This window comes from Carica papaya, chromosome 8 (assembly GCF_054855325.1).
Source record: "Carica papaya isolate Zhongbai chromosome 8, ASM5485532v1, whole genome shotgun sequence".
NCBI lineage: Eukaryota > Viridiplantae > Streptophyta > Magnoliopsida > Brassicales > Caricaceae > Carica > Carica papaya.
In genome coordinates this window covers 32,697,081-32,709,720 of record NC_142316.1, presented here as the reverse complement: position 1 = coordinate 32,709,720, position 12,640 = coordinate 32,697,081, and the positions used below count along the sequence as shown (strand labels likewise).

Sequence of the window (12,640 nt, the reverse complement as noted above, 5' to 3'; positions counted from 1 at the left end):
TAAGAAAAATTATGATGGAGATCTAATTCTAATATGTGAAAAGATTGAGGTGGTATTATTTTTTTATAGTTGCATTTAACATATAGATATACATGCATGCATACATATATATGTGTGTGCATATATATATATATATATATATATATATATATACACCAAAAGCGATTGAGAAAACATATATATCTAACTTGGTCATCATTGTCAACCGGAAAAAGTTGTATTAGTATATCTTAAAATTCTTAATCAAATCTTTTTTTATGAATAGCTTCTTATTGTATGGATGTGAAAAAGAGAACAGAAGATGAAGGTGGCCACTTGGATAGGTCGAAATAAAGTTAAAAGGGTTTATCAGAAAACTATGAAAGATTGAGGTGATATTGTGTATATATATGTGTATGCGCGTGTGTGTACTTAGATATTATATATCACCACAAGTGATGACTGAGAAACATAGCTAACTCTAACTTAATGATTTATTCAGACAAAAAGTTTTGAGTGTATATATATGTATATAGCTCCTCTTTTATTTTTCTTCCTATCAATAATTATTTCATTGAGGTTTATATATATATATTGACATGAATACATGCATATCTTTTTGAAAAGAAAATAAAATTAAGATTGTATTTGAAACATTTTTTTAGCTCAAGATTCTTTATCAAATCTTTTCTTTTTCTTTCTATCAATAATTATTTTATTGATGGACTTATATATATATATATATATATTGACATGAGTTCATACATATCTATTTGAAAATAAAGTAAAATTAAAAATGTAATTTGAAACAAATTTTTAGCTCAAGATTCTTTGTCAAATCTTTTCTTTTTCTTTCTATCAATAATTATTTTCTTGAGGAATATATATGTTGACATTAATTAACATATATCTATTTGAGAAGGAAAAAAAAAAAGAAATTAAGATCGTATTTGGAATTTTTTTTTTTGTAAATTTATAGTTAAGGTTATTAAATATAGAATTTATAATTAAGAGAATTACATAGTTTTAACTAAAAATTAAAGATTACAACAAATTTATCAAAATTTATTGGTGGGAGATTATAAATTTACTCACTTATTGTTTTCTTGTATAATCTTCAAATTTTATATTTTTTAAAATTTTAAATTCTAGCTATATAAAACAAAAAGTTTAATATAAATATAAAATCAATAAATATATATATATAAATAGTATTAAAATTTTAACACGTGTTAGTTCCTCATTTTTTGTTATATTTAATTTTAAATATATTAGACAAAAATAATATAATATTATAAATAATAATAATTTATTTATTTAATATGATAATTTAATCTAAAAATATTTTAATAATATTTTTAAGTACTTTAAAATAAAATTTAAATGTAATTATATTTTTAATTAATTACAAACTCAAAAATCATATAATATACAAATTTTCGATCACATATTCATCATGTAAATTTTTTCGTAAAATACTAAGATGTGATATAATTTTTTATATTTTATTAAAAATTTATTTAGTTGTATATAAATGTATCCACATAAAATAATATTTATATTACATTTTACAACTATAAAATTGTATTTTATGAGGACAAGAATCTAACTTAATTATGAAACAAGTAAATAAACAAGAATAAAAAAAAAAAAGTTCCATGATGGGTGATGTGTGTGCATCCACATATTTTTTTATGTTATAAAACAAGAATCCTCCTATAGGGAGAGAAGGTGAGATTTTGCATGTGCAAAGCCCCAAGCACCAACAAAACAAAGATAAAAAGACAGACTTTAAAATCTAGTGTACGTGTGTGTATGGCACTGCCCCGCGGCACACCAAATCTTTATAGAGAAACTCAACTGTTTGACCACGACGCCTTTTGAAAAAGTGTCACCAAAGAAAAAGCGACCAACCAGATAAAATCCCCTCTACTTTCTTCCCTAAAAATCATTTCTTTTTTACTTTTCTGTTTAAAAAGAAAAAAAAAGTTTCAGCATTTATTATAAAAACCCTCTTTTGGTTACTCCCCTTTATTTCAAAGTAGGGTTTAAGCTTCAACGTTATTGATAATCTCCTCATTCATGAACCAAATGGCGTTAGCTGCGCTCAAAACGCAGCACAAGAACTTTCTTCAGTCCATGTTTGACGAGGTAGCTTTCACTTTTTCCCCTGGTTTATGTTATGTACTTTTGCGTTTTTGTTGGGCTTGTAAAGAAAATTTCTAGTAATGGCGTTGTGGGTTTGTGTTAATTTTTTATTTTCTGGGTGAAAAGTGAAGAATTCTAGTTGGTGCTTTGATAGATTTCATGGTGGAAATTATGATGTAGAATTCATTTGTGGGATTTGATAGTGATATGGGGGTGTTGGGTTGGGTGTGTCCCCCATCCTATGAACCATGGTTATCAATGTTTCCCATTTCTTTTAGAGTTCTACTATTCATGTGGATTTTTTTCAAAAAAAAAATTTGGAATCTGGGATTTTATTTTTGATTTCATTTCCTTTTAGATTTCTAGATTTATAAATCAAATTCTAATTCATAATATGGGTATAGACTATACAAATTGATTTTTACTTGTATACACGGCTTTACATCGACAGCCCAACTTTCTGCTAATTTTTTCCATTTTGTTCATTGATAGAACAATGTGGATGTTGAACTAGTGTAGGTGTTTCTCAATTTTCTGCCTTTTTTTTATGTTACTATTGATCAGTACCCATATTTGATCTGGAGCTGTGATAGAGTGTTTTTGATAGCTAGAATTTCCAAGAACTGATCAGAATTTGGGGCTAGTGATTCTTGTGGGGGTGCAATGAGTTGACTGTGTAATATTGCAGGGAATATTGGACAACCAGTTTGCTCAAATTCAAGCCCTTCAAGATGCAAGTGCCCCTAACTTTGTTCAAGAAGTTATTGCCTTGTTCTGCAATGATGCTGAAAGGATCATAACGGAATTGAACAAATATGTGTAATCTCAAACTTGAGAGGCTATTCTATGCTGTTAGCATTCATTTGATCTTATATAGTGCTGTATATATTTGTGTGTATACATATATGTTTGGTAGATTCTGCGTTTTGATTTATGGTTAGATTTACAGGGGTAGTGAAAATGTTGATTTCACCAAGTTGGATTCTCATGTTCATCAGCTGAAGGGAAGTAGCTCAAGGTACTGTAATTTTCCTGTTCTAGTAGTTGACCTGCTTAATTGATAGTATCAAACTTGTTTGTGTTGGTGGTTATGAGGACATAGTGCTAATGCTGAGGTTATGCTTGGAATAAATTCATAAGTTTTATAAATTTGTACTTATTTTAATTTTAAAAAATGCAAATTCTATTAGGAGATGGGTAAAATTAAGCTCATAGATGGCACATGATATTCCTTGTTAACAAATAAAGAACAGAATTCGTATTTAACTAAATCCAGATGTGCAGACTTCATATGCGAATCCATAATTCTTTTAAATAAAAGATAGTGATCTCCTACCTTGTATGATAAATTTGATAGAATTTTTTTAATGTTGTTTAAATTTCATGTAAAATTGCATATGAGTTTAATTTTTATAGTTTAGAAAGAAGTAAAGGTTGTTGTGGAGGGGATATCAGTTTGTATGCAAAATATTTGCAGTTTTAATTGAATGTTTATAACATCCTTAAAATCCTTTATAAAATAAAGAGGATGACTCAAAATTAAAAAATCAAAAGTTTAGAACCATTTATTCCTGATCCTATCAAAATCTCCTACATCATCAACCCCATCGGAAGATCTTCTATTCCTCTCCTTCTAAATTACCTAAAAGATGGTACATGGGACGATTCCACATAATTGGTTCTCTTTTGGGAGTCAATTATAACAAAGAGTAAAAGTAGGTTTTCAAATTCGTCCTTGTTTGATTCAACCATCACTTGTTCTAGTTGATTAATAGACCCTGCCTCCTCTATCTCACTCTATCTCTTTCTTTATTTAGTTATCTATCTATGTATTTATTTATTTATATAATACACTTGCGATAAATTTTAATTTGACCCCTTACGATTTGTAGTTTTTTAATCTAAGGTATTGTGATTTTCTTTCGTAACTCACTACTTCATGGTTCAAACGTTACTTAAATTTACTGTCTCATAATACCATAAGAGTTAGAGGGAATTAAACAATATACTCATTGGAGAGACTAGTTAATCAGTTTGGCTAACAAATGAACCATGAGTTAGTGAGTTGTCCAAAAAAAAACTACAAACTCTTTAATTATAAAACCTCAAATCATAAAATGTCAAATCGAAAAATTTAATAAAATAAAAACATACTAATAGGATAAAGTACTCTTACATTAAAAGTATATGTTTTAAATTATAACAAAGACGGTAATTAAGGAATTTTATAAAAAAATATTTGTAGGATGAAGTATGCTTCAAACTCTCTAATTTGAGGGTTGCACTAATTGGGAGTATAGAGAGGTTATAAGGAGTTTAAAGAACTACATAGGTAGGCTAACCAATTAGGTACAAACTCTATCATCATCAAAAATCAAAAGTTGGGTAAAAATTCAACATGATTCGATAAACTTATTTTAAATGCCTGAGTACTTTTGTTCATGTTGAAGGCTGCTGAATTGGTGCTTCGATTGATTTTATACTTTTTACATGTTGCCTTAAGTTTGATATTCATCATATGATAATTGGACTTAGGTTGAGTTATGATTGAAACTCAAAAGTAAGGCCTTTTCGTAGTTCACTCAATTTTCCATATTTGGTCCTCCAGCATTGGTGCTCATCGGTTGAAACTTGCTTGTGGTGATCTTCGTCAAGCATCTGATGACAGAAACAAAGAACGGTAAGGATTACTTTTTGAACCACACACCCAAAAACCATATCTTTTCCATTATGGAGTTTTTTCTTAATCTTGCAGGTAGAAAATAATTTGCAAGGTTTTATTGATCCTCAGATTTGATTCATATTCGGAGTTTGTTTATCTGCTGTATGCCTCAAGATTAGACTTTTTTGTCAAAAACTCTCCCTGTATCTCTCTGTTTTTGTGTAATGGATTTGGTAGTCAATATCTACAGGTGCATTCAAGCATTAAACATAATCACCCGCGAGTATTGTCTCTTACGTAACAACTTCCAAACCTTGATTCAGGTAATCATAATATTCTTCCCCCCTCTGAGTTTCCCATTTCGATTTCTCTTATCTTCTTGCTAGCATTTTGGGATTTCAAGTGGCAGAATGATAGACTGTTATGTTTTATAGGATAAGAAAAACGTTGATGGAATCCAAGAATGCTTCCTGAGGGAATTAATGATTCCAAGTCCCTTCTCTTCTTTCTGTCTGACCTATCATTCTATGCACAGCTTAGTTTGTAGCATTGATAATCATATGGTAGCATAAATGGATCCCAGCGACGTTAAGTTGGTTCGATCATTCTATCATCTATTTTCCGGGACTGGCAAGGACTTTTTGTTTGGTGCAATGATTCAATGTTAAGTTGGTTCGATCTCTACTTTTCCCGTCCCAATCGGACCTTAAAATGCTTGAAAATGGCCTTTTGCTTTTGTTAGATTACATCCAAATGAGTTTCATACTGCATTTGATATCTGTTATGTACCTTTAGATGTCATATATCAGTAAAGACAATATTGATTTAACTTTTTCTGTATTATTTCTTTCCTGGACTTTGCTGTTACAGCTGGAGAAGAGTATTGTCGCGATCGAGACCAAAAGATAAACTTTCTTGACGAGTAGTTGGTAGATTGTGAGAGATAGTTGTTGATTTTGCAATAAATACCAGAGGAATTAAAGTTGTCTTCTTGCCCTAATTGTTGTACCATCTATGAATGTTACAGCTGAGGAATATTCAGTAAATAAACCATGTTTGGCTGTAAGTTTTCTCAATCCTGATTTGCTTACGACAGGTTCCTTTATAATCTACAAAATAATTTTAATCCCATTTCTAAGTACCTGGAAAATAATGTGTAATAAAATAATACGTGTAATGGTAAATGGTCAAGAAATTATTCAGAAGTCATTGAATGATAACTCACTCCAGTTTAGACCCAGTAAAGGAAGAAAAACAAAGCAGGGAAATATCTTTTTTGTTTGAGATGTTGACATATGAGGAATTGAGCAGATTTTCTCAAGAGGAAGATTTTGTCATCCCATGACTTTGCAAGTCAAACGAGGCCAGATTTTTCTCATTGGGGGTGGGGGTAGGGAAATGTCAACTTTGAACATCCAGAGAATATATGGTACTCATCTACTGTGACTAATGTTGAAACTAGTGATGTTGAAAAGTGACACAGGCAACATAGATAAGACTATAACCACTACTGAAAAGATCAAGTAACACAAAGGCAGTACCAGGTATTTACAGTGAAAAGAAAAGGCATTAGACAGGAAGTAGGAAAAATTAGTGATTCATGGAAATTCCCACATCAGAGCTCCCATCGCCATTACAGTTATCCGACTTGTGCTGCGGTGTAGGTGACGTGACCCATTTGTACTGAGCTGTAGGCGAAACGAGTCCAGCAATATGCCTATAGGTAGACGGGGTAGGAGGAGACCTTGGAGATAGGTTCACAAACTCCAGTGCCTGCATCCTCACTTCCGCTGGGTAGTCAGCAACACATCCAATTCTTGGGCCAGCACCTGTTGTCCACTTGAGAGAGAGCTGGTGGCCTAACTGATATGATTGTGCTGCTTTCTTGGAGCTGATTCTTTGCAGTACAGCAGTTTTAGGCACCTCAATTCTTGGACTTTGAAGACCGCCAGATAATGTCCTCTGGTAATTGGCTTTGGCCTCTTTTTGGTCAACTTCAGATGATTCCACAGACAAGTTCTTCTCCTCTTCTTCGGAGGTCTTAGGTTCAGCAGAGTCTGGTTTTGTGGAAACATTGACTGTATTCTCAATGCCATTGTATTTTCCATCATCGTAGCTATCAGATTCTTCGTTGGCCTTATTTACCTGAAACAAGAATATCGAGTATAATGAGAAATTTCTGTGCTCAAACTGCTACAAGGGAATATTTAAACCACAAACATGAATACCCAACACTCAATCATATCCATTTTTTACTATCATTGCATCTCGGTTTTCAAGTAGAACCGGCACCAATGAATACTGTCAGCTTTGAGCAGATCTACGAAAAAACAGTTTTGGGACTAAGAAAGTACCAACTGGAGTATATTTTCCATCCTGCCAAGAAATATTTGATTTGGTGGGATAATGTTGAATGAACGCTTACCTGAACTTGATTAAGATTCACCCCGTTTTCCTTGAGGAAAGATAAAAAGGTGCTAAGGCTTTCATCTGTTGGCCGGTAATGCCCACTATATGCAGAGATGGTCTAAAAAGCCAATAAGCATGCAATTGATAAGTACTTAAAACTGCTAATGGTGAAAACAGGGAGGTAGTCTACATGCTTGTAAGTGAGTAGTCATATGGAATTTCAACATTTCCACATGGCTAAATTTTCTACGAACGTACCTTGAGAGTCCCATTTTCAGCCTCTAGCCGTCCAGCTGCTAATGTTGCCCCCCCAGCCAAAAAGCTGGAATGATGGAACCTTCCTTTCTTTTTCTGGAAGGGGAGAGACGGGTATTAGATTTTATACACTAACGAAACAGTAAAAAGAGTTTAAAACATAAAAAACTACAATCTGCTTGTTCAAATGCTTACCAGACCCGCATAGAGTTTCTTAAAAGTGCTCATAACGAATATCCACTTGGTCCCTTGAGATCCACTTTTCGTGTCTAGGAAAGTTCCAGTTAGTTTGTGAATAATCTTTCCTTCCACAACGACAAACTCATATTCTTCCCTCTCTTGCTGATTGTGACAATAGCAAGCATCAAGAAATAAGAGAAGATTAGTTCATCAAACAAAAATTAACTACTGAAAATTACAGAAAGAAAAAAAAACGAATTATACCATGAGTTCTTTTCATTGCAAAACAAACTTCTAATAACACACCCATAAAGCCGTAAAACCAATAGCAGCCGAGACTTAATTTCCCTTTAAATTAATTGGACTATGATAACATGGGAAATACATACAGGACCAAGGTATATAATGCATTGTTGCCGAAGTTTTTCTCTTGGGCATTCTTTAAGGTCAAGCTCCTTGCCATCTCCAATGTCTAACCTGCAGAACACATAAATAACAGAACATTTCAACTCCTGCTTTAAACCCTCAACATTTCAAAACACAGTTCTGCATTACAGTAATGGGACCTTAAAGAATGACATAAAAATTATTCCTGCCAGAAATTTCTCCACTTCAACCAGTTTTGCTTCCATTTACTCTGTTTCTTTTTATTGGCCGTTTGTTTGGGATATCCACTGAGCTTCTAATTAAGTTAAGCACCAGATCAGACAAACACAATAACATTTCTTGTCAATCTAACTTAAAATCCAGCTACTAGTCATCAGCTAGGATTCCAAACGATAAAAAGCTGCATGAAAGCAGCCCAAACAAACAGTACTCAGCCATTTAATTCTTTCTCAATGCTACGCAGATCAACCAATTAAATCTCAACAGTAGGTGATTTCCATGTAATCATCAAAATGAAGGATGAGAATAAAGCTCACCAGTAGAAAAATGGCTGACCGGAGTCAACTTTACACCATTCTTCATAGTACAAATGTAAGCTATGTCCATATCGATGTCGCGGATCAATCTTGAAACCAAATTAATAGACATGTTACCAGGATTTCAACTAAAAATTTTAATTAAAAGACTAAAGAAAATTAAGAAGTATTCAAGTGAAGAGAGTTTAATAGTTACTGCTTCAATCCAATGCTGAAAAGCCAACTTCTGTGCTTTGCCTTCTTTAGACAAACCTTTGCCAACCTATCCAAACAAGACCCAGATCTTCCACAACATTAGTACTAATCAAACAATAATAATTGCTGTTCTGTCCAGATTTTTCTGGAGAATAACCCAATAAGATAGAGCTCATAAATATTAAATATAATCACTACGATTTCAACCCTTAGATATAAATTATTAGAAAATAACAATGTTTAAACATTTATAATCTAACGACTTAAAACTAGTGCTTAACACTAACAGTTTATAATTAATTAAAGTTAAATCCCATTAACAGTGACCAGCGAAAGAACTAATAAAATAAATTACCTAGATCTTTGAAAAGAAAAAGGAAGTTGAAGAAAAAGCTAAGCTATACCTTGGAAGCATTCAAGCTGATACGACTCCACCTAGAGGCCGCGGTCTCAGGTTTCGCGAAATTGAAAAACGATATCGTGCTGTGGTTCAATCTTGCATAATCTATAGCTTGCCACCTTAAAAAAACACCATTATCTTAATTAATTAACTCTAATACACTTTTTCATTATAATTAAAAATAAGTGAAAGAACGAGAGAGAGAGAGAGAGAGAGTACAGAGATTTGATGCACCCACCACATTTCTTCGGCGACGACTGCGGAGTCCGCTAACCTACGGCGGGTACGGTAACTCCTGTAGACCTTCTGCAGCTTCACAGCCGCAGTACTCAACCCGTTTAACGCGCCACCAGGCGCGTCTTCCCCACTCAACTTCCCGACCGTCACAGTTTCTTCGCCAGTGCCGCCGCCTTTAGTACCATCACCGTCGACCGGGGAACCTGAACCGTCAATCGTGCTCTTCATAGCGTCCGCCGATGGCGAGTCGGAGCCCCGAAAATCTCGTGCGCGGATCTCCGAGGAAGCAATGCCCATTTCGTCGATAGCGTAAGAGAACCGGCGCTTTGACCGGAGATCAAAGGTAGATACTACCTCCATAGCTTCCAGCATAATAAAAATTCAGAAACAGTCAATTAATTCTCTCTCCCACTCTTTCGTTTCAGCAAGAACTCGAACGAAAAACACGAAAACAGAGGTTTCTCGATATTAAGTGACAGAGAAAACCCAAAACCAGAGAGAGAAGTGCTCGTGTGATACGTGATTGGAGAAGATGAGCATATATACACTGATGGCAGTGTGGTTTTTACCGGGAAACCCACCTGTGACTGTAGCGCATTTTTTTTCATTAGAGGAAAAGGATGACGTAGAAGTTGTACGCGCTGGAGTAAGGTGAAGAAAGACACTCGCTTGTCTGGATTGGAAAATGAGTTACACTGCAGCTACAGTGAGTCAAAAGTCAAAGTATAGTGGCAACTGGCGACTGGTGAAGATTGTAAACAAAATTCAACCTCATACTATTAATATACGTACGAGCATCGTACCGTACGCCGAATTTATCTAAATTTGTGAAATAAAAATTGATTGTAGAAAATAATTTCAAATGAAAATATTATTTTGGAACAGATGAATTGTAATTTATAATATGTAGCGTCCCTTTTTTTTTTTTTTTATGGCATAGTATCGAACATAGTATCGAACAGTTCAATAACAAAATATTAAAATCTCATTTCAAATCAGTTGCATATATATAAAAACTACCACAATCTATTGTTCAATGTCAAAGATAAACATTTAACCATAAATCTGATATCACAGTTAAATACAACCTTATACACCCTCAGCAGACATACAATCTACACTACTACTAACTTTTACACACTTAATTCCACAAGTGGAAATCCTTGCACTGTTGCTTTATACGCTAAGCTCGGAAACCGACAACTCCGACCCTGATTCCATCCCTACTTCATCTGTTAATAATAAATAGTGAGTACATATAACTAATTAGAATAAAAATTAAGTTACAAATATCATATGCAAACCAATATAAAACCTCATATTTTTATATGTATTCTCTTTCTGTAGCCTAAGTCATACTTTCTTACTACCATTTAACTACACAGGATTAATACCTATCATCCGGTATTTTAAGTGTTACTCATACTAGGTGTGACCATCCTCCGACATCACCCCTTCGACCCGGGTTAGGCCAGTCAACCGTACAAATGTTCTCATCCGTCACCAATATCAGCGACCATCAATGAACATTTTATCTCTCGACCCTTAACAGGCCACACACACACACCAATACCATTTTCTCTTGTCACCAATATCGGCGACCCAACCCCTTACCCGTCGGAGTCCCCCAACTATTACTACTATCGGCGATCAACGTACTCATTCTAGATAGCGATAACCAATATCGGCGTCCCCCAGCGCAACCACCTCAAGGACAATTTCACCCCGTTTTTACTCAAACTGCCCATTAAACCAGCATAATTGATTTTTTCCCCTCACTAGTATACCATTCTAAACCGTTCCTACACCACAACATTGTCCTGAAACTCTCCTATACTTTTAATCTGTGTACAGAACCTACACACGTCTTCCCATACGACACACACTTACCCTTAGCAGTCATACACCAGTAGTGTTCACTTACCAAACTCTTAAATTTACAGTAGCTATACCAACCTATATGCACATGCAACTCACACCTGCATACCCCACATCTACATCAATACACCTCTATCCCAATCCCTCACACACACGCGCTACACACCTCCCTTTCCTACTCCCTAATTTTCAGAATACACACACTCCACCATTCCATGCCTACCTTCTCTGTTAACAACCAACACACTCTCTATCCCTGCCTTCACTCCTCCATGTACCTCCACTCACAATCACACAAAATTTCTTCTCTCTCACGGACCTCACTCACCGAACTCTTCATTCTCTCTCCTCCCGTGGCCTCCTCCATATACCTCCACTCACAATCACGAAATTTTCTCTCTCTCACGGACCTTACTCACTCACCGAACTCCTCATTCTCTCTCCTCCCGCGGCCTCCTCCATGTACCTCCACTCACAATCACAGAATTTTCTCTCTCACTCACCGAACTCCTCATTCTCTCTCCTCCCACAGCCTCCTCCATGTACCTCCACTCACCTTTCATTTTCACACTTCCACGATTCCACCGTCTATTTCTACCCACCTATTCCCTAAATCACAGTTTTCTACTCCATTTCCTAATCGATGCCTATATATTCCCAAACCTACAGTCACAATTCCACATTCATCCTAAACCTACACATGAAATTTAAGATTTATCATACCTCCAATCTCCATCTTTCTTTCTACACTCCCGTGGCTCGCACCGTCACTGTCTTCCTTCTCCTTCTCTCTCTCTTCTCGTTCCTCCCCGCTCGGCTCCTCTCTCTCTCTCGAACCTTCTCTTCCCCCGACTCCTCTTCTCTATTTTCTTTCTTTTCTTTCCTCTTTTTTTTTTTTTCTTTTTCTTCTCCTATTTATATCCCATCACCTCTCATCCTGCTCTTCCATCTCACCTCATCCCAGCCGTCCACTTCCTCTTTTCCAAACGACGCCGTTTCCTCCTATTCTTATCTAAACGACGTCGTTTCCTCTTCATCTTCTCCAAACGACACCGTTTCCTCCTCCTCTCCCCAACTACACAATTATATTCCCATTTATAATTATTACCATATACATATGTAAACATACATAAAAGAATTTTTATCCAATATCCAATAACTACATAATATAAATGCAATTTTATTTATAAATATTTATTACTTCAAAAACATTATTTTAAACTTAAATTATGAATATGTGGAGTGTATTGATGGGTCGGCGCCTTTAGGATGAGACGTTAGTCTAAAGCAACAAGAAGAATCATGGGGAGACAGCCGTAAAGAACCAATGAAAACATCCAAAAGTTATTGGTGACCGTGACGCTAGTAGATCTC

The 12,640-nt window shown here is 34.8% G+C and overlaps 2 protein-coding genes and 1 long non-coding RNA gene across 4 annotated transcripts; 1 reads left to right on the top strand and 2 right to left on the bottom strand.

Annotated features, from left to right (window-relative positions):
- Window positions 1-1,867: 1,867 nt before the first annotated feature.
- Window positions 1,868-5,920, top strand: LOC110822831 (histidine-containing phosphotransfer protein 1-like). The gene is made up of 6 exons (XM_088208945.1): window positions 1,868-2,130; window positions 2,816-2,946; window positions 3,077-3,145; window positions 4,736-4,807; window positions 5,040-5,112; window positions 5,660-5,920. Exons 1-6 carry the CDS (start codon window positions 2,062-2,064, stop codon window positions 5,696-5,698), a joined length of 453 nt encoding a protein of 150 aa, XP_088065071.1. The 5' UTR covers window positions 1,868-2,061; the 3' UTR covers window positions 5,699-5,920.
- A 215-nt stretch (window positions 5,921-6,135) lies between these two features.
- On the bottom strand, window positions 6,136-9,922 carry LOC110822663 (IQ domain-containing protein IQM3). Of its 2 annotated transcripts, XM_022052834.2 has the most exons (9): window positions 9,390-9,921; window positions 9,156-9,270; window positions 8,753-8,818; window positions 8,557-8,645; window positions 8,023-8,110; window positions 7,649-7,795; window positions 7,457-7,549; window positions 7,215-7,316; window positions 6,136-6,934 (listed from the first exon to the last, which is right to left on the bottom strand). In XM_022052834.2, the coding sequence occupies exons 1-9, from the start codon at window positions 9,758-9,760 to the stop codon at window positions 6,380-6,382; spliced, it is 1,626 nt and encodes a 541-aa protein (XP_021908526.2). In that variant the 5' UTR covers window positions 9,761-9,921; the 3' UTR covers window positions 6,136-6,379. The 2 variants fall into 2 exon arrangements, with proteins under 2 accessions (XP_021908526.2, XP_088065070.1); XM_088208944.1 differs by lacking the exon at window positions 7,215-7,316 and having other exon boundaries at window positions 9,390-9,922.
- A 433-nt stretch (window positions 9,923-10,355) lies between these two features.
- Window positions 10,356-12,144, bottom strand: LOC148252806 (uncharacterized). Its single transcript, XR_015813816.1, has 2 exons — window positions 11,990-12,144; window positions 10,356-10,620 (listed from the first exon to the last, which is right to left on the bottom strand). It is a non-coding gene; the product is annotated as an uncharacterized LOC148252806 (long non-coding RNA).
- Between the last annotated feature and the right edge of the window lie 496 nt (window positions 12,145-12,640).

Excerpts from the sequence above, each read along its gene's own strand:
- LOC110822831 (XM_088208945.1), top strand. The coding sequence starts at position 2,062 with ATGAACCAAATGGCGTTAGCTGCGCTCAAAACGCAGCACAAGAACTTT. Across the intron at positions 2,131-2,815 it reads TTCAGTCCATGTTTGACGAG|GGAATATTGGACAACCAGTT; the intron begins GTAGCTTTCACT and ends GTAATATTGCAG. Across the intron at positions 2,947-3,076 it reads ACGGAATTGAACAAATATGT|GGGTAGTGAAAATGTTGATT; the intron begins GTAATCTCAAAC and ends TTAGATTTACAG.
- LOC110822663 (XM_022052834.2), bottom strand. The coding sequence starts at position 9,760 with ATGCTGGAAGCTATGGAGGTAGTATCTACCTTTGATCTCCGGTCAAAG. Across the intron at positions 8,646-8,752 it reads TTCAGCATTGGATTGAAGCA|ATTGATCCGCGACATCGATA; the intron begins GTAACTATTAAA and ends TTTGGTTTCAAG. Across the intron at positions 7,796-8,022 it reads GCATTATATACCTTGGTCCT|CAAGAGAGGGAAGAATATGA; the intron begins GTATGTATTTCC and ends TGTCACAATCAG.